The 18,150-nt window shown below is 49.2% G+C and overlaps 1 protein-coding gene and 1 non-coding gene across 5 annotated transcripts in view; both read left to right on the top strand.

The window, feature by feature from the left end:
* The window catches only part of LPIN1 (lipin 1), a 128,879-nt gene that overhangs the window by 101,801 nt on the left and 8,928 nt on the right, over nt 1-18,150 (top strand). For all 4 annotated transcript variants that reach the window (XM_040224776.1, XM_040224775.1, XM_040224778.1 and 1 more), the window contains 5 exons: nt 3,124-3,203; nt 8,893-9,019; nt 10,255-10,403; nt 10,927-11,013; nt 15,725-15,877. In XM_040224776.1, coding sequence (XP_040080710.1) covers nt 3,124-3,203; nt 8,893-9,019; nt 10,255-10,403; nt 10,927-11,013; nt 15,725-15,877 — 596 coding nt within the window. The remainder of the gene's footprint in view (nt 1-3,123; nt 3,204-8,892; nt 9,020-10,254; nt 10,404-10,926; nt 11,014-15,724; nt 15,878-18,150) is intronic.
* On the top strand, nt 18,025-18,096 carry TRNAS-GGA. The gene has a single exon. It is a non-coding gene; the product is annotated as a tRNA-Ser (tRNA).

Here is an 18,150-nt window from a genome sequence, read left to right as displayed (position 1 = left end):
CCAGGAGCCAGCTCTGCCTCCCTGTAGGTGAAGGCGGCGCTGAAAAAGGGGAGGTGGAGAAGGCCCTGGATGGGTGGGCAGAGATGGCCTCACTTCCTGGCTCTGTTACCTGTCAGCTTGGAAAGTGTGGTCAGGTCACTCCCGCTCTGGAACGTTTCTTCATCTATAGAAAAAAGAGATTTAACCTGATTTTTTTTTTTTTAATGTTTAAGTAAAATATCTTCCTGTTGCTCATGAGAACAGTTTTAGCAAGGCAGACTTATAGCGTAGACTGATTCCTGTTAGTCATTTCATGTCAATAGCATGTCTAAAATATACATGACTTTGGTTTCTGTTTCTATAAACCCTTATACTTTTCTTCAGACCTTTGCCAGCCTCTCAGCCTATTTCTGGAAGTACTTTCTTTCTTGGCTTCCATGTCAGTGTGTCCACCTGCCCTCCAACCCCCTGCCCCAGGGGCTGTTTGTCCTCTGGCTCAGCTGCTGTAAAAGTGGGTCCTCAGGCTTCCCTGGTGGTGGCTCAAACAGTAATGAATCTGACTGCAATGCAAGAGACCTGGATTCGATCCCTGGGTTGGGAAGATCCCTGGAGGAGGGCATGGCAGCCCACTCCAGTATTCTTGCCCGGAGAATTTCATGGACAGAGGAGCCTGGTGGGCTACAGTCCGTGGGGTCGCAAAGAGTCAGACACAACTGAGCAACTAATACTACTACTGTTACAGGGTTGTCTTAGGAACCTCTCTTCTTTAAAGACTGCCTTTTATTCCCCAGGCCACCTCACCCACGCCTATACAACGACTCCATTTTTATTAACCAAGAAGATATTTTATAATTCACATTAATTTATCAAATACATAGCTAGGTAGATGTCTCTGCTTGGATGCTTCAGCTCTTCAAACTCGTCATTTCTAAAATCAAACTGATGGTTTTCTTGAGAGTTCTTCCTTTGCTGGACCACATTCAGAAAACAATACCACTGTCCATCTGTAAGCTAATACTTCCTTTTCCCCTCACCTCTCTTTTCAGTTTATCATCCAGTATGTTGCTCCAAGTTTCCAATCTCCATCTTCACCCCCCAAAATGTAGGCTGCCATCTTTTTCCTAAGATTGCTTGAAAATGGCCCATTTGTATCCACTCCTGCCTTTTCTTCTTTCTCGTTCTCTGTAGTTGCCTTGGTCTTTTTAGGGTAATAGTCCAATTTATATTAGTCCCTTCTTAAAAGCTTTTAGTGGATTCCCAGATTCTTAAAGACCAAAATCCTTAATCTGGTCCACAGGCCTTGTGTATCCCGGCCCCTGATTCCCTGTGGAGTCTAATCTTCTGCCGTCTCCCCCTGCCCTCTCTGCTGTGGTGTCGCTTCTACCCCAGGACCCTTGCCTGTGTTATTTTCTCTGCCTGGTGTCCTTAGGACCTCTCTCATCCCTTTCACTTAGTTATCTAGCATCTTAAATGGCCCTTTCTTGGCAGGTTGATCTGATCTGCTGTTCTCTGCCCTCATGGCCCTGCCTGTGAATTTTTCCTTCACAACTTTTGCCAGCATTTATAATTATACACTGATTAGTGTGGCTGTTTGACCCTTCCAGACCCTAAACTCCATGAAAACAGAGACAATGTATGGCTTTGATCCTTGTGGTCTCCCTAGGACCCAGATGGACCCAGAGCAGATATTAGAGGGAATGCTGATCATACGAGGACAGTAGCTGAGTTGGTTATTACAAGAGTGAAAAAAAAAAGCTCAGATGCTCAGTTTGTTTATTACTTCAAAGGGAAAGAGTCTGTTGGAAGTGTTTTTACCAAGATGACACTGTTTTGGGGCGTTTTCTATTAGCATCCCTGAGCTTTTCTGACCGTCTCATTTCCTCCAAGAGGGTATAAACACGTTATAGCTAGCATTCACTTTACTTTAGAAGACTTAAAGTGGAAAACGCCTTTCTGATTCCTTTACTAGAGAACAGAATGTTCTAGAATTTAGACAAAAGGCTATTTTAGGGACTTTTTTTTTTTTTTTTTTTGGTAGAGTATCTAGAGTCTCGTTAGTTGGAATTGAGGGAAATGCCAGCATGAAATGAGGAAGAGTTATGAAATATCTCTTAAAAACACTAACCACATTTCAGATAGACATGTATTTTTGAACAAGTCTAATAAAGAATTGTTAATAGCAGTGGCTAAGTTACCTGCCTCAATAGATAGATTAAACATTACTGGGCCTCTTTTCACATCATTTATCTGCATGCTTATAAAAAGCTAAAGAATTTTTGAAAATAGCTTGGATCCATCATAAGTTAAGCTAGTCACTATGTTATATTGTTTCTATCACTCATTTTCTTTATCAGCATTAAATGCATTAACCTTCCTCCAGATCGAATGACCATAGATAAGGAGATGTGACTGTAAAGCCTTTGTCCCTTGACACGTCCGTCTGGCCTGTGATGACTTCCTGCGATGTCTGCTGGCAGGTGGATGTCTTCTCCCTCCCCTGCCTGCTCTAGGCCAGGCTCTGGGATTATGTGTAGTATCTCTGTGGTCCTTCCGACACTGTTAGGAGCTGCATGTCATCACCCTTGCCTTGCTGGTGGGAAAAGGAAAACTCTGAAACATTCTATCATTTGCCTGAGCTTTTTAAGCCAGAGAAGCAGGACTAGCCCAGAGCTCTCAATATTCCAAAGTGCTGTCAGTACGTTAAGGGAGCGTCTTCTATTAAGAGCATGCGGGATTGAGAAAGAGAATGCATCCATGTTTTTCTCAAGCAAAATATGGTGTGAAAATATTTTCAGGCATTTCTATCAGCAATTAGAAGAAAATATTTTGAAAGCCCCCGCGTATCCAAGCAGCCCTTGATAAAGCATTTGCATAAGCTGCTGTGATTATGGAGCCTTGGTTTAGTGCCACAAGCGCTTATGGAAAACAGACTTATTTTTGTAAAAAATGTTTCTCAGCTCGATTGTAGATGACGGCTAAGCAAAGGAATAACTGGGACCCTGCATCCTTGGGGGTGGGGTGTGCCACTGGGGAAGGCATTGGGGGCCTGCCCTGGACTTCAGGGAGCCCTTCAGGGAACACCTGCTGTCACACAGGTGGTTTCCCTCTGCTGTGTCCATGATTCTTTGTCGTCTTCTTCTCCAGGAAAGTAAGCCAGAGCAGTGCCTGGCGGGAAAGAGCCACAGCACTGGGGAGCAGCCGTCACAGCTGGGCATGGCTACCAGGTACAGTGCTAGTCATCTTGGGGTGTTGTAGCCCCTGTCTGTGTCCAAAGTCAAGGCACACGGCCCTCAGGCACTGATAGGGTTCACCGCATTAGCTTGGGCCTTGAATGTAGACCGATCTCGGTTGCAGGCCTGGTGCTCTGTACTCAGTGACCTGGAGTAATTTACTGAAATTGATCTCATGAATCAGATGGAAGCACTCCATAGATACTGACTTTCCAAAGTAAATGAGATAGTGTCACAAGAACATTCCTCATGGTCTTGGAACACGATAGCCCTCAGTCTGAAGAAGGTAATAACAGGGGTTGTGGTGATAAATAATGATATGGATGATATGGGGATGATGTGAAAACAAGTGCCTCCTTTTCAGGAGCTTACCTTTCTCTATGGTTTAATCACTTACCAGGACTTATTATGTTAAGTATTGATAGGGATTCATGTTAACTTGGCCTAGGAGACATTAGAATTTGACAATACTTATCTACATTAGTAGTGTTTTATCTTCAGGGTAACCTGCTTGTTACGTGTTTTTGTTTTGATGCTATGGGATTTGAGAGTAACTCCTCTGAGGGCAGTGCCATCAGCCACTAATTTGATGGTGTTATTATATCAACACTGAGTGATCTGATATTTTATAATAACTTTACAGATGATCTTGCCCTTATATAGTATTCCTGTGCTTAGAGAACCAGGATTGCATTTCTTATTTACAGGCAGAAAATTCTGACATATTCATTGAAGGCAAGCTGCCTACCTCCATCCTTTTATACCTTGGAGGCCAAGCCGGTACCTGACTCAGTGTAGGCATGCCTTAAGTGTACTGTTACTGAGCCAATGAGATTTTCCCAATCTATTGTTTCCTAGGGAAGGCAGGCTTAGCTGTCCAGTCCTTGACTTCCTGGCCATAGCTCTGCATCTGAAATGATGTCATTTCTAGAATTCATTGTTGGAACTAGAAACTCATATAGGTGTCACGAAGGAGACAGTCTGATTTCTTTATTGTCCTTTGTGTGAGAAGAGTATGTAGGACCGGACAAAACTGCATGGCGGGGCTGGCTCTCAGCTGGGCTGTTTTTGGAGGAAACCCTTTCTGTTCCTCCCTATGGTGCCCAGCATGGCTCCTTCTCACCTGCCCCTGTGCAAGTCTGCCCTGGAGAAGGGAAAAAGGTTGGCGCACTTGTGTGTTTCTTTTCTGGTCTTCACACTCCGTCTCTGGCTCGTTCTCTGGGGAGGGGCTTTCCTGCGTGATACCTTCCTGACCCACAATTTTAAAAAAATATATTTTGTTTATTTATTTGGCTGTGCTGAGTCTTGGTTGCAGCATGGCGAATTTTGGTCTTCATTTTTGGCATGTGGGATCTTTTTTTTTTTTAACTGTGCCATGGGAACTCTTAGTTGCGGCATGTAGGATCTAGTTCCCTGATCAGGGATTAAACACTGGCCCCCTGCATTGGGAGCACAGATTCTTAGCCGCCAGACCACCAGGGAAGGCCCCCGACCTAGAACTTTGAGTGCACCTTGAGTGAGTTTGGAAGGGAGAGGGCAGGTGTGTTCAAGATGCAGCTTGGGCTAAGAGGGCACAGTCCTGAGCAGGTAAGACGGTAACCAGGTAGGAAGTCAGTGGGTTTTCGGTAAGTAGTTGTTTGAAGCAGCAGGCTGTACACGGCAGGCTTTGGAGTCAAGCAGTTGGCTTGGGGTCCTGGCTTTGGGCAAACTCCTTTCTGAATCTGAGCTAAGGAACAAGTATGATGTCCATGCCGAGAGAAGCCCAGGCAAGGAGACAGGAGCAGAGGTGCCACCCTTCTGTCCCGAGCAGTTTAACCCAGCAGTTAAAACTGCTGCACTGGAAATGCAGGGAACATTTTGAGAACCTCTCTGTCCCACAGTAGTTTCCAAGCACAAGAGGCAGCGCGAGCTGGGACTTTCTCTCTAATTTTTGGCAAATCATCAGCCCCTCGGGGTTTCTTCTGTCATCTTGGAAATGGGCAGAAGACTGACACACACACCACACAAGCTGGCTCATCAAATCTGAGCTCACAGCTTCATGGGAAAGGAGGTCCAGAGTGTGAAACCCAACAGGGCCACGCGGGCTGTGCCTGTGTCAGGAGGGTGGCTCTGTAGGACCCAGGCTTGCCCTAACCATGCAGCTGCAAGTGTTTTTAAAATTATACTGCACAGTACGAGCCAAACGCAGGATGTCAGCCAAGTCCAGCCTGCGATATGCCAGTCTGAGACCTGGGAACGGCAGGCCAGGGGCTCAGAGATTAAAAAGGAGGGATAGAACACACCAGCGGCTGGTATAGGGTCTGTATTCTTCCTTCCAGCAGCAGTGTGGTGGCTCCTGAAGGCCGTGGGGTGGGCCGAGGGTGTGCCTAGCAGCAGGTCACTTCTGCTGCTCTTCCCCAGTTGGAAGATCAGCTGACAGTTTGTCTAAAGCGTTTTGGATTTTCTTAGTATCTGATATGATCTACTTTGGCCACCTGATGCAAAGAACTGACTCATTTGAAAAGACCCTGATGCTGGGAAAGATTGAAGGTGGGAGGAGAGGGGGACAACAGAGGATGAGATGGTTAGATGGCATCACTGACTCAATGGACATGGGTTTGAACAAGCTCTGGGAGTGGGCGATGGACAGGGAAGCCTTGTGTGCTGCAGTCCATGGGGTCACAAGGAGTCTGACACGACTGAGCAACTGAATTGAACTGATACGATCCTATTCAAGTGTTGACATAAATGCTTTGCCCAGTTAGATAGAAATAGACTATTGACTACTCTGAGTTAGTCATGCTACGTATACTTCTTTACAAAACCTGAGAAATGAAGAACTGACTCTTGGCGAAAAGGATTTGAGATTTTGAAAAGCCTTCCTATGAAGTTCTCCTGAGCAGTATGCCTCTTTTCATTTTTACTGGCATACTCATCTGCTAATTAGATTCATGCAATTGCCTGGGGAAAAAAAGTGTTGGAGTGCTCTCCTAATTGACAGACTTGTGATTGACAGAACAGTCCTTGAAGTCTCATAATTGAGCAAACAGCTTGTCACCGTGCAAGTCATTAAAATACCATCGGAACCTGTACACTGACAAGTGCGAACTTCAGTGTTGTTCACAGTTCCTCGGCTGAACACGGATACTTGAGTGAGACGAGCCCTTTTGTTTTTTTGTCCTGTCGCTTCTCGCAGACACTGCAAACCAGAGACATTAAGGACCACTGCAAGAGTAGGAGCGGGGGCGGCCAGGTCCAAGGGTGACACGACCTCGCCCCCACCCGGCACTGCCAGCTCAGGTGTGCGGCTCCGGTCTCAGTTTCTGTCTCTGTGTTTTCCTTCCTCTGCTCCCTCAAACGAGGCTGATTGCACTGATCGAGGGGTTTGGGGTTTTGTCTTAAAGCAGCAGATGGAGCTGAGAGCTCACCCGCTTGGCTTGTGCATCGCCAGCAGCGGCTCACGTCAATCTGTAGTCACTGCGAGCTTCGGTTCACGTTTGGATCTCATTTCCCTCCAAACTGTCTGCATGGAACATAAACATTTCCCAGTTCAACAAGGGGCGTGTAGCTGCCTGTCCTGGGTTCCCATCCCAGCTCTGGTCAGGTTGCTTTGGCTCCAGGACCATGTGTACCTGTCTGTCTGAAACCTCTAGGTTGTTGGTTCAGAAGGGTCAGCATTGCTCTTAGGATTGGCAAGGGTTGGGATGGAGAGGGGCTTTTGCGTCATTTTACAGATGAGCCGCTGAAGCCCGGGGAGGAATTTTGTGGTTGTGAGGCTTTTCCTGGGATGCGTGTCTGTCTGCCTGTCATCTGCTGGCTCCTGGGATCTCTTGCTGCATGGGATGCTGTTTGCTTCCTTTTGCTTTAAGATGAGGAAATCAAGCCAGAGAGAAAATAGTCTGAGCAGGAAAACACAGCCTGAAGTTCCTGTGGTTCAAACCTGGGCTTCCCAGGTCTCCACTCTACCTGGAACCTGTCCTCGATGTCACGGACATTGTTTTGTGTACATGTGGCTTAGCCCTGCCATCGACCAATCAGAATTCTAGCCTGCGTGCTCTGTCTCCATGGACATAGCCACCTGTCCCCACCCTCATTCACCATGGCTATGACCCCGTGATGGCCAAGTCTGGGATTTCAGCTGCGGTTGATCCGCACAGGGCCTCCAGTCCAGCTAAAACCCAGGATGTTCTCTGCTCCAGGGCCTCTGGTCCAGCCATTCCCAGGACACCCTCTGTCCTCCTAATGCAGCCCTTGTCCTGCTCTGTTGTGATTATTCAGACAAAAAGCCCCAGGGAGCTGGGGCCAGGCTGTTTGCTGTATCCTCCACACCTGGCACTTTGATCCTTGAGTCAGCAAGATCTCCTGGAGGAGGGCATAGCAACCCACTCCAGTATTCTTGCCTGGAGAATCCCATGGACAGAGGAGCCTGGCGGGCTACAGTCCACGGGTCGCAAAGAGTGGGACACGACTGAGTGACTGACACTTCCACTTTCACTTCTATGCCTGGCACGGTGCCTAGAAGCATTGGTAGCCTGAGCTCCAGTCCACCAGCCCACTGCCCACTGGGGGCCACCCCTTGTAGGGCCGAGAGCAGGGCTCTGGGGAGGGGCAGCTCATTCTGGGTGGGGAAAGAGCTGGGAGAAACAACACAGAAGCAGGGTAATGGGCCTTCCCTTGCATCTCCCTAGTTCAGGGTGGTGTTGGGTTGGAGGAACTGCTTCTGGAGTGAACACATGGGGCAAGAAAGCAATGAGCTGCAGAGGAAACACCCGACCATTTTCTGATAAAAGGGGTGGGGAGGCAAGGGGGAAGGCCAGGGCGCTGAGGACCAGGTGAGAGCCCGCTGAGACACCAGGAGAAGCTGGAGTCTTACGTAAAGGGATGTGCTGAGCCGGAGGCTTTATGGGGAGGTACACACCCGGGGCCTCGGGACCAGTTTGTTCCAGATCACTCAGCTGTTTCCCTTTAGCCTGATAGATGTTTAGGAAGCACTTTGTATGGTGTTAAGGCATTTTTAAAGAAGATGGTCCTGGGAAGCAGGTCTGTAGATTGAGGATGGTGCCACAGCAGGATTCGAATCCAGGGAGCAGTTATTTGCTGACATGCTTTATACAGGTTATTTGCAGCAAATGAGCCTGCTCTCCACCTGCACCTCCCAGGCCCTTCTCCCCGCCACCCGCCGTGTGGAGAGGTCCAGAGCCTGACTTCTGTGCAGGCAAATGAGGTGTGGCTCGTGGTCCAGGGGCAGCCTACAGAGGGGTTCTGGAGGAGAGTAGGGGGTTTGGCTTCCTTGGCACCCATTTGTAAGTCCTTAAAGTGACCTCATTATTTGGAATTGTGTGTTTGGAGGGAATGGGTGGGCTTGGACGTGTAGGAAATACATGGGCTCCTTGTGATTGGCCAGGCCGTCCGCCTGGGATGGGGGAAGAGAGAACGCAGGCGTCCTCCAAGGCTGCAGGGAGGACGGGGTCGGCGGGGAGCCTCTCGGTTTAAAATAGAGTGATGATGCCAGCGAGCAGGCACCTGAATGAGGAGTGGCGGCCCCGGGTGAATAATGCAGGAGCCTCATGAATGGGATTAGTGACGGCATCTGCTAAGTGACCGCCCCAGGGACAGCACTCCGTCATCGATTCCAGCCTAATGCGTGTTTAATGGCTGCCCAGATGGACTTCCTAATTGGCGGTTACATCACTGTGTGTTCCAGAATAAAGCATGAGTCATCCTCTAGTGATGAAGAGCACGCGGCCGCCAAGCCGTCCAGCACAAGCCACCTCCCCCTGTTGTCCAGCGTCAGCTACAAGAAGACCCTGCGCCTCACGTCAGAGCAGCTGGTGAGGGCCCTTTCCTCTCTCCGTCGCTATGTGGGTTCTGGCCCGGCTCCTGCCACCTGTGCTCAGCGGGTTCCATGGACTGGGTTCCCCCAACCCTGAGTCAGCCCCGAGCCCCTTCTCTGTCCCAGTACCCGCTGCCCTCCTCCTTGGGCTCTCATCCCCCCCATTTCGGTGCCTCCTGTCCAGCCGTGCTCCTCTGCGTCTGCCCTGGAGGCTCCCTGGTCTCAAGTGTTGGAGGCAGCCTGAGGGTGTTTGTCTTGAGTTCTAAATGACTGATAGACCACACGTCATGGGGCTGTTTCCACTTTCCCGGAGATATTTGTTAGTTAGGTCAGCTGCCTCTCCTGAATCGGGGGAAGCCGGAGCACTTGTGATGGGTTCCGAGAGCTACTGGTAGCAGGGTGCCATCCTGATCACAGTGTCTTCTGTGCATCTGTACCACCAGGATGAGTCAGGCCTGGACCCTGTTTCCCGTGAGCAGACAGTGAGTGGGTGTCTCCGTTCAGCTGTCCCAAGAGTTCGTGGGGGCCAGGCCTAGCCATGATGATGTTTTATGGAAAAAGAGAAGGGACAGGCCAGACCCCTGCAGCCTACAGTCCTAGTGCAGCAGCTGGGTGACGGGCCCTGTCCAGCAGTGCTGGGGTTGACCTCGACTCTGGCCACCCACTGGCTGGTACCTGAGGGCCCCGGTGCAGAGATTCAGAACCCCCAAAAGGGGCTTCTGCTTTCAGAAGCTAGAGTGATTTCCTGGAACCTGGCCTCTGTGCTTCTGGACCTGAGTTGTGCTTGATAACTGAGACTGCTTTCTTCCAGTCTGTGAGCGTCATCATCCATACTCACGACTGGTGTGGGGAACGTAGTTCCGCACTTGGCTTAGGCTCGTTTCGCTGGTCATGACCCTTTACGCTCAGCCGTGGCCAAGGAAGCACGTCCCAGTCTGGGGTCATGATTTCCTGTAGTGAGCCCTGGTGCCTGTCACCTGCCAGTGGGGGGCGTGTCACAGCTGCCCTACACGTGGGCCTGTGAGGAGGGCTGGGGTTCAGGTGTCCCAAGTCCTGGAAAGAACCATCCTCATCGAGAGCAAGGCAGGGATAGAATTGTACGGTGGCCTGGGGTGGTGATTAAAGAAAAAATAAAGTCCAGATCTGGTTTCTCGTGGAACAGAAACCACGTGTTCCCCCCTCCCGCCTCCCTGGGCCTCGCCCTCCAGTGGACACAGAGCTCCTGTCTTTCAGAAAAGCCTGAAGTTGAAGAACGGCCCCAACGACGTGGTGTTTAGTGTCACCACGCAATACCAGGGCACGTGCCGCTGCGAGGGCACCATCTACTTGTGGAACTGGGATGACAAGGTGGTCATCTCTGACATTGATGGGACCATCACCAGGTGAGTCCAGCTACTCTGGGGCTATGGGCCCTGGGCCTGGAGGTGCGTTGGCTCCTCTTGCTGGGGCTGATTGGGGCTCATGTAGTTCAGTTTCTGGGGCTCCTTGAATTAAACAGCTGCAGCAGGGGCTTGGGGATCTCTTCCCTCTGGGGCAGCGGCTCCCTGACATTGTTGCTCAGTCTCAGAGTTTCTGTCCAGAGAGCAAGTCATGTGTCTCACTTGCATTTTTAATGAGGCTTCTCTGGTGCAATGAATCAGAGTGAACTTTTTTTTTTCCTTTAGTGATGCCCGCCTTTGTCTTAAAAAAAAAAAAAAAAAAATTTATTGACGTATAGTTGATTTACAGTGTTGTATTAATTTCTTCTGTACAGCAAAGTGACTCAGTTGTACGTATTTTTCATATTCTCTTCCATTGTGGTTTGTCACAGGTTATCGACCATAGTTCCCTGTGCTAGACAGTAGGAGCTTGCTGTTCATGCAGGGCCCTTGTCATTTAATTTTTCTGTTCTCTGTCTTTATTCAGATCAGATACTCTGGGGCACATTTTGCCCACCCTGGGGAAGGATTGGACCCACCAGGGCATCGCCAAGCTGTACCATAAAGTGAGCCAGTAAGTCCACAGCTGAGGAACACACGGCAGTCTGCATGTGTAACCTTTCTTGCTGGGCTGGCTTACACAGACAGGTGCACCCTCAGCCAGGGAGAGTTGGCAGGGGTGGTAGTGGAGCGCACGGTGGAAGCCTGCCAGCTCCGCATTTGAATTCAGTACCGAAATGCAAGAAAAGAAGTGGTCGGGGTATAGAAAATTGATGGGGAGGGAAGATGGTGGCAGCCAGCCTCGGGTCGGGTCGAGGGTCACAGTCAGGTGGAGACATGGTAGCCCGACCTTGGCCACGGGATGTATTTTAGGCTAAAAACGGTCCTGACTGCAAGCAGGTTTTGTGGGCCAGTCCACAGGGCTCGTCTTGTCCACCTCGTCCGGGGAGCACTCCACTGAAGGGCCGGTACCCGGGACATTAAGATGGGAACGTGCATCTTGAGTTGCTCTCAAGCGTTGGGCACGTGTGTCACTTCATTCTTACAGTAATTCTGAGAAGCAAGTATTGTTGTTTCTAAGCTTAGAGAATTAAAACGATTGGTCCGTATTCCCATAGATGCTACCGGGCAGAACCCCCTGGAGTCCTGGTTGGCCCAGCTCCCAGTCTGTTGCTTCTGCTCTGGTTCATCTCCAGGGTCAGAGCCCTTGGGGTTTCCCTCCCCCACACCGGCAGGTGCTTAGTCCCACTTCCTCCATCTCTCTGTGGACTGGAGTCTCCTGCAGCCTCCCCATGGCTGACTCTTTGCCTTGAAGATTAATGCACTGGTGAACTGTCTTAACTAGCCTGACACTGAAAACTGTCTCTATTTTTTATTTGAAAGAAACCCCTGTGGGTCACGATATTGAGTAGTTCCCAGCCTGGCTCATTCTGGATTTTGGAACATAAATCTATTCCTGTTCTTACTGTATTGTTAAAAATATATATATAAAAGTTGCTGATGCTTTTTTTTTTTTTAATTTTTTGGTATTGATTTGTGTCCCTCTTAGGTTTTCCTTCAAAAGTTATCTCCTTGAATAATAAAAGTTGAGTAGCTTACCAAACAGAGAAGGCAATGGCAACCCACTCCAGTACTCTTGCCTGGAGAATCCCATGGACGGAGGAGCCTGGTAGGCTATAGTCCATGGGGTCGCATAGAGTCGGACACGACTGACATGACTTGGCGGCAGCAGCAGCTGCTTACCAAAAAATGCCTGATCATTCTTTTGTTTGAGCGACTGGTTTAGAATGAGTCCGATCTGTGGATGAGGATCTGAGAGTTACAGAGGAGTTGTGGTGTTTTCATTTTGGTTGCGATTGAGAGTAAGGAGCCTGACACTTAACTTGTTCACCAAGTTTGATGCGTGTCCTCGTTGGCACCCACAGGGTTAGACCAGTGATGTTCGGACCCTCACTCAGCTTGGGCATGGCCTTGAGGGGCTCTGGACACCAGCAAGTGCAGGCCCCTCTGTATGGCTCTCAAACCCAGCAGTGTTGGGTCAGGCTTCTGCTCGTTCCTGATTTCTGTGGCTTCGCCCCATAACTTCTTGCTTGACCCCAGTCTGACTGTTCCCCACCCCATCCTTCGTCTTCCCGTCTTCCCACTTTTCCTCACCTGATGGCTCCTGCTTGGAGGGCCTTTACCGCTGATATTTGCTTCTCACGGGTTTCCTGCCTGTAATGCCTGGTTCAGACCCCATGGTTTCTCACAAAGCCTCTCCAGGCCAGAATCGATAACCCGGGCATCTCTGTGTCCTCCTCCCCTGGCCTCCCTGGTACCCAAGGGCTCGCCCTGTCTTGGTGGCCCAGCTGCCATCATGGAGTACTCGCTCAGGCTGGACATGGCGTCGGCTTTTGTAGCTGGTTAGAGCAGATACCCATCCGGGCAGCATCTCACACACCATCTCCTCCAAGTCTTAGGCAGCCACAACTGGGAAAAGTACAGGGATTGAGAATGGGCCAAGGTTGGGAGGTCGTTTCTGTTGATGTCGTGTTTGTGATTACTCAGAGATGCGTTCAGAGAAATGTTCAGCATGCAGAGTACCAGGGAGCAGAGGCCATTTACTTCTGGGGCTTTGGACTGATTGCTCTTGAATTTCTGCTTTCCTTGAGTTTGGGTCCCTCCTCCATTTTATACTCTGTAGTATTTTTCTAATGGAAAGACCAGTTGCAGATAACCATTCACCTGGAAACAACAGAAAAGGAGGATGATTTTTATTTTTTTGCCAGATGTAATAACTTGAGTAAGTCAGCCCATGAGAAATTGACTGTCAGGTTGATTATTACCTTGTTCACAGAGAGGATATAAAGCTTGCTTGGTTATCGATTTAAAAAAGCTGACTTGGTTATTGATTAAAAAGAACTCTAGCAGATATAAATGGAAGAGATCGGAAGACTCCCTCATTCAAATATACGTGTTCGATAAGTGGAAGGAAAGAAAAGGACTGACTCCTAACATATCTAGATCATTGAGCCAAGGAGGATTAGAGAATGGACAATAATTGTTCTAATTTCCTGTGTTGCTTGATAAATATTGTGATATTCATGTAACCAAATCAGTGCCTCCGTGACTTTGTGAGAGTGACTGCTTCCTGTGTTTCCATAGATAAATCAGTTCATCTAAGGCCTGAGGAATGCATCCTCTGAAGTCAGGATGGTGAGGATGGGAAGCTATCATTAGCAGACTCATTAGAATCTTTCTCCTGCCACAGCGGTTCTTGTCTTTCCCCTCAGGTTACTGCGTCATCATCACTGTCTGCCCGGAAGGGAGGGGGTCATGTGGCGAGTGGGAGGGAGTTGTGGACCTGGGCTCAAGGGGCCGTCGGCTCCCTGTAGACCCTCCGATCTGTCTCCCGCACCCAGCTGTAGTGCCCTCCTCTCTAAAGTGAGAAACTGGCTTGCATGATCCCCTAGGTCTTTGCTAGGCCAGCTGTGCTATGCTGTGTTGTGCGATTGAAGTCACAGGAGGGTGTTTTGTTCAAACCAGTCCTCCGTGAGAGCCCTGAGGATCTCACAGCCAAACCCCACTGTGCACCAGGGACTGTGCCGGGTGCTGTGCAGGGTGCTGCCTGCCCCCTGAGCGAGTGATGGGGACACCTGGTCTTTCACATGGCTCTCCTGCAGGTGAAGGCTCTGGAAAGGTGATCCCTGTTGTCACTAACAGGCGTTCCTCTGGTTAGGACATCCTGGAGCTGGTTTTCCAGCTAAGTTTAGAAACAGCCTTTGAAGCAAAACACTTGCTCGGCAAGGCCAGCCAGCGAGGACAGCCAGTGGCATGATCCAGCCGTGAAGAGCATTTGCAAATCAAGGCTCAAATAAAATGAGCATTTCAGATCCTTGCAGGTGGCAGCTTTTAGGACTTTGATGTGAAGACCTGTATACAGAAATAGAGATTAAAAAAAAAATTACATTAATTAGACAGCTCAGATACAAAGATGTACCCTTAAAAAGGTGTGTCCTGAAAAAGGTTGCTTGATTTTCAGATATATTTCTGTATTCCGGATAAGCTGCTGTTTGTAGATTCTCTGCTTTGTAGCTCTTTCCTGTTTCCTGGTTTTATAGAACATATTACTAGGAAAATCTTGAGGCAGGTTCTTTGGCCAGTATGAAACAGTCAAAGTGGAGCAGTAAGTGGGATGGGAAGCGGGTAGTTTACTTCGTACTGTGCTAAATCGCTTCAATTGTGTACAACTCTTTGCTGCCCTATAGACTGTAGCCCACCAAGCTCCTCTGTCCATGGAATTCTCCAGGCAAGAATACTGGGGCTGATTGCCATGCCCTTCCACAGAGGATCTTCTTGACTCAGGCATTAAACCCACGTCTGCTGTGTCTCCTACATTGGCAGGCGGGCTCTTTACCACTGGGCCACCTGGGAAGCCCATAGATGGTGTTTAAATTTTTTAAAATATATTTAATCCAATACAGTAAAATATTTAAACATGTCATCAATACAGAAATTCTTAGTGGTATGTATCTTATATTCTGTCTTTATAGTAAGGCATTGAATTCGGCATTTATTTAATATTTATGCCACATCTCTTTTTGGACTCTTAGGTTTTCAAAGTTTCAAAAAAAGGGAAATTCATTTCTACTAAATAAAATTGTATTTAACAGAAGAATATTCCCATGTGATCTAGTTTTCACAAGCAATTACACAATCCTCTGCAGATACCAGGGGTATCTGACAATTTAATTCTGTCACTACCTAGTTGGTGCAGACCCCACAGGTTAAGGGCTTATTCCCCCAAGGCTACCCCAAATTCAGACACCAGTTTTAAGTGGTAGGTCCCCAGCTTACCCACACTTCTGCCCTACTTGAGTACAAAATGAGGGTCCCATACCTCCTCTTCAGGGCTGACGATGGCTCACAAGACTCAAGGAAACACATTCACATGTTTATTTTATCAGAGTTATAAAGGATACAGGTGACCAGCCAGATGGAAAGGTATGAATGATGCCAGTGCAGGTAGGTTGGCCAGTTTGGTGCCTCCAGCCTCAGTTTCCCTAACAGTAAAGTGGAAGGAGTGAGGTGTCCATGAGGATTAAACCAAGTGGGGCCAGGAAGGTGCTTCAGTAATGACAGGAAATGGGGTTTAGTTGAAAATGAGATTTTAGAGGAGATGGCCTCTTGCTTGGGAATTACAGCCGAGCCCATCTTCACGGAGAAGATACGGATCAGGGTTTGTGCGTGCAAAACGGCTACAGTGTGGGATGCCCTTCACGGCGAACGTTTTGTCTCTCTTTCAGAAACGGGTACAAGTTTCTGTACTGCTCGGCGCGGGCCATCGGCATGGCGGATATGACGCGGGGCTACCTGCACTGGGTCAACGAGCGCGGCACGGTGCTGCCCCAGGGCCCACTGCTGCTCAGCCCGAGCAGCCTCTTCTCCGCCCTGCACAGGTGAGGCTCGGCCTGCCCACCCCTCACCCCCCAACCCCCCGCCCTGCACCTGTGGGCCAGCTCTGGACCTGTCCTGCTCACTCGTCCTCCCCAGCAACACCTCTGCTCCATGCTGGGCACTGGAGGGTTCATCCTCAAGGGCAGATCTGACCCCACGACCCTCAGCTTCTTCTGTCGGCCCATCATGGCCCTCGGGAGAAAAGCCATGGCGGCTGCGAGCTTGGCATCATGGGCTCTCCACTGCCTGCTTTGTCTTCCTCCTGCCTCATTCTCTCTGGCTCCTGGACGCGGTCTCCATTGTCCAGAGAGGTGGTCTCTGCTTGGAGCCTAGGCACGTGCTGCCCTCCTTTGTGGGGAGCTGCCCCCGCCCCAGACCTTGCGCTTCTGGCCTGCATCTTAGCAACTCTGAGAACCCATGTGCTTCCTTCCTGTCTGATCGGGGACCTAGGCTGGGTTAAGTGGCCTCTCTGTAGCCACCACCACCTGGCCTGGGACTCCCTGAGCCCTGGTCACACCGTTTTGTTTTTACAGACCGCCACCAGCCCATTTTCCGATGACCCTCTTCCCTTTGCCTTCATGCCTGCATTCAGGGCAACCAAGCCAAACTAAGTCTGACCTCCTGGGGTGGGGATAGGAAAAACAGCAGCTTCCCTGGAGCTGGGGGTCCAGGGTGGTGTCCCACAGTGGATTAAAGTTTGAGACTCATATAGCCACTCACGTGTCTATAAGAGTCCTGAGATGTCAACAGTGAGGCCTTTACAGTGCTAAGGAGGGCTCTAGAGTCCACAGAAGTCCGTGCAGAGCCAAGACCAGCCCCTGGGTCTTCTGATACTCAGTTTGGGGCTCTGTTATCATTAGCATCATGATCACCATTCATCATCACGATCATCACCATCTTCCCCTAAATTACATTTTGTTTAGCTGAAGAAGAATAGTTCTAAAATATATGCAGTGTGTGTGTGTGTATACACACATATTGTATATGAGCTTCCCCTGTGGCTCAAATGGTAAAGAATTTGCCTGCAATGCAGGAGACCCGGGTTCAGTCCCTGGGTCGGGAAGATCGCTTGGAGAAGGAGATGGCTATCCACTCCAGTATTCTTGCCTGGAGAATCCCATGGACAGAGGACCCTGGAGGGCCACAGTCCATAGGGTCACAAAGAGTCTGACACGACTGAGTGACTAACACACACACACACAGTATTTTTATATGCAAGCTGAAAGGGACCTTTGAGATCATCCAGTAATCAAGCAATGAACACTAGCGGGCCCCAGACTCAGATAAAGCCAGAGGATAAACCATTATGCCCCAAGTTCTGTTTGCTCTCATCCCTCATCCCTGGGCAGGAACTGTAACCCTTCTCCTTGGATTTTGTGTTCATCCCTCCCTGTTCCTCTAAGTAGTTAGTACAAATACATGTAATCCTAACCAGTATGTTTAATTGTGCACATTTGTGAACTTGATGTAAACAAATTGCGTGTCCTCCCGGAGCTTGTTTTTATTGCTCAATACTGTGTCTCCAGGATTGTTGGAAGTGGCCATCACTGGCTCACCGTAGCTTCTGAAGGTCCCGTGGTTGGACTCTACCACCGCCTGTTTATCCACTCTACTGTTGGGGTGTGCTCGAGCCACTTGCGGCTCTCCACCGTTAGGGGCTCTCATGCGGGGAGCCTGGGCCACAAAGCATGCACATGCTTGGCTTTCTTAAATCACGGCCTGTTGTTGTCCAGAGTGGTGGAAACAATTTGTGCACCAACAGCAAACAGTGCTGGGTATTCCTCCCATCAGCTTTCCTTTCTTGCCTACCCACTGTCAGCTGTTTACATTTCTGCTAGTCTGGTGGGAGAGAGATGTCTTCGTGTGTTTCTAGGCCATTTGGGTGTCATCTTCTGTGAAGTGCCTGTTCATGTCTTTCCATTGTTTTCCTTCTAATTTATAGATGTGGCCTTTATTATGAGTACTACAAGTGTCTTTCCCCAGCTTATGGCTTCTGATGAACATAAATCTGAGTTTCGTGCAGTTGGACAGATCATTTCCTCTTGTAGTTTGCACTTTCTGTGCATTGACAAAGCCTTCCCTGACTATGGCCAAGGAAAGTCTCCCATATTTTATCTAAAAGTGTTGTTTTTCACACCGACATTGGGCTTCCCTGGTGGCTCAGAGGTTAAAGCGTCTGCCTGGAATGCAGAAGACCTGGGTTCGATCCCTGGGTCGGGAAGATCCCCTGGAGAAGGAAATGGCAACCCACTCCAGTACTCTTGCCTGGAAAATC

Source organism: Oryx dammah, unplaced genomic scaffold, assembly GCF_014754425.2.
Source record: "Oryx dammah isolate SB20612 unplaced genomic scaffold, SCBI_Odam_1.1 HiC_scaffold_25, whole genome shotgun sequence".
In the NCBI taxonomy this organism is placed as follows: Eukaryota; Metazoa; Chordata; class Mammalia; order Artiodactyla; family Bovidae; genus Oryx; species Oryx dammah.
The sequence above is the reverse complement of the archived record's forward strand: the minus strand, read 5'-3'. Positions and strand labels throughout refer to the sequence as shown.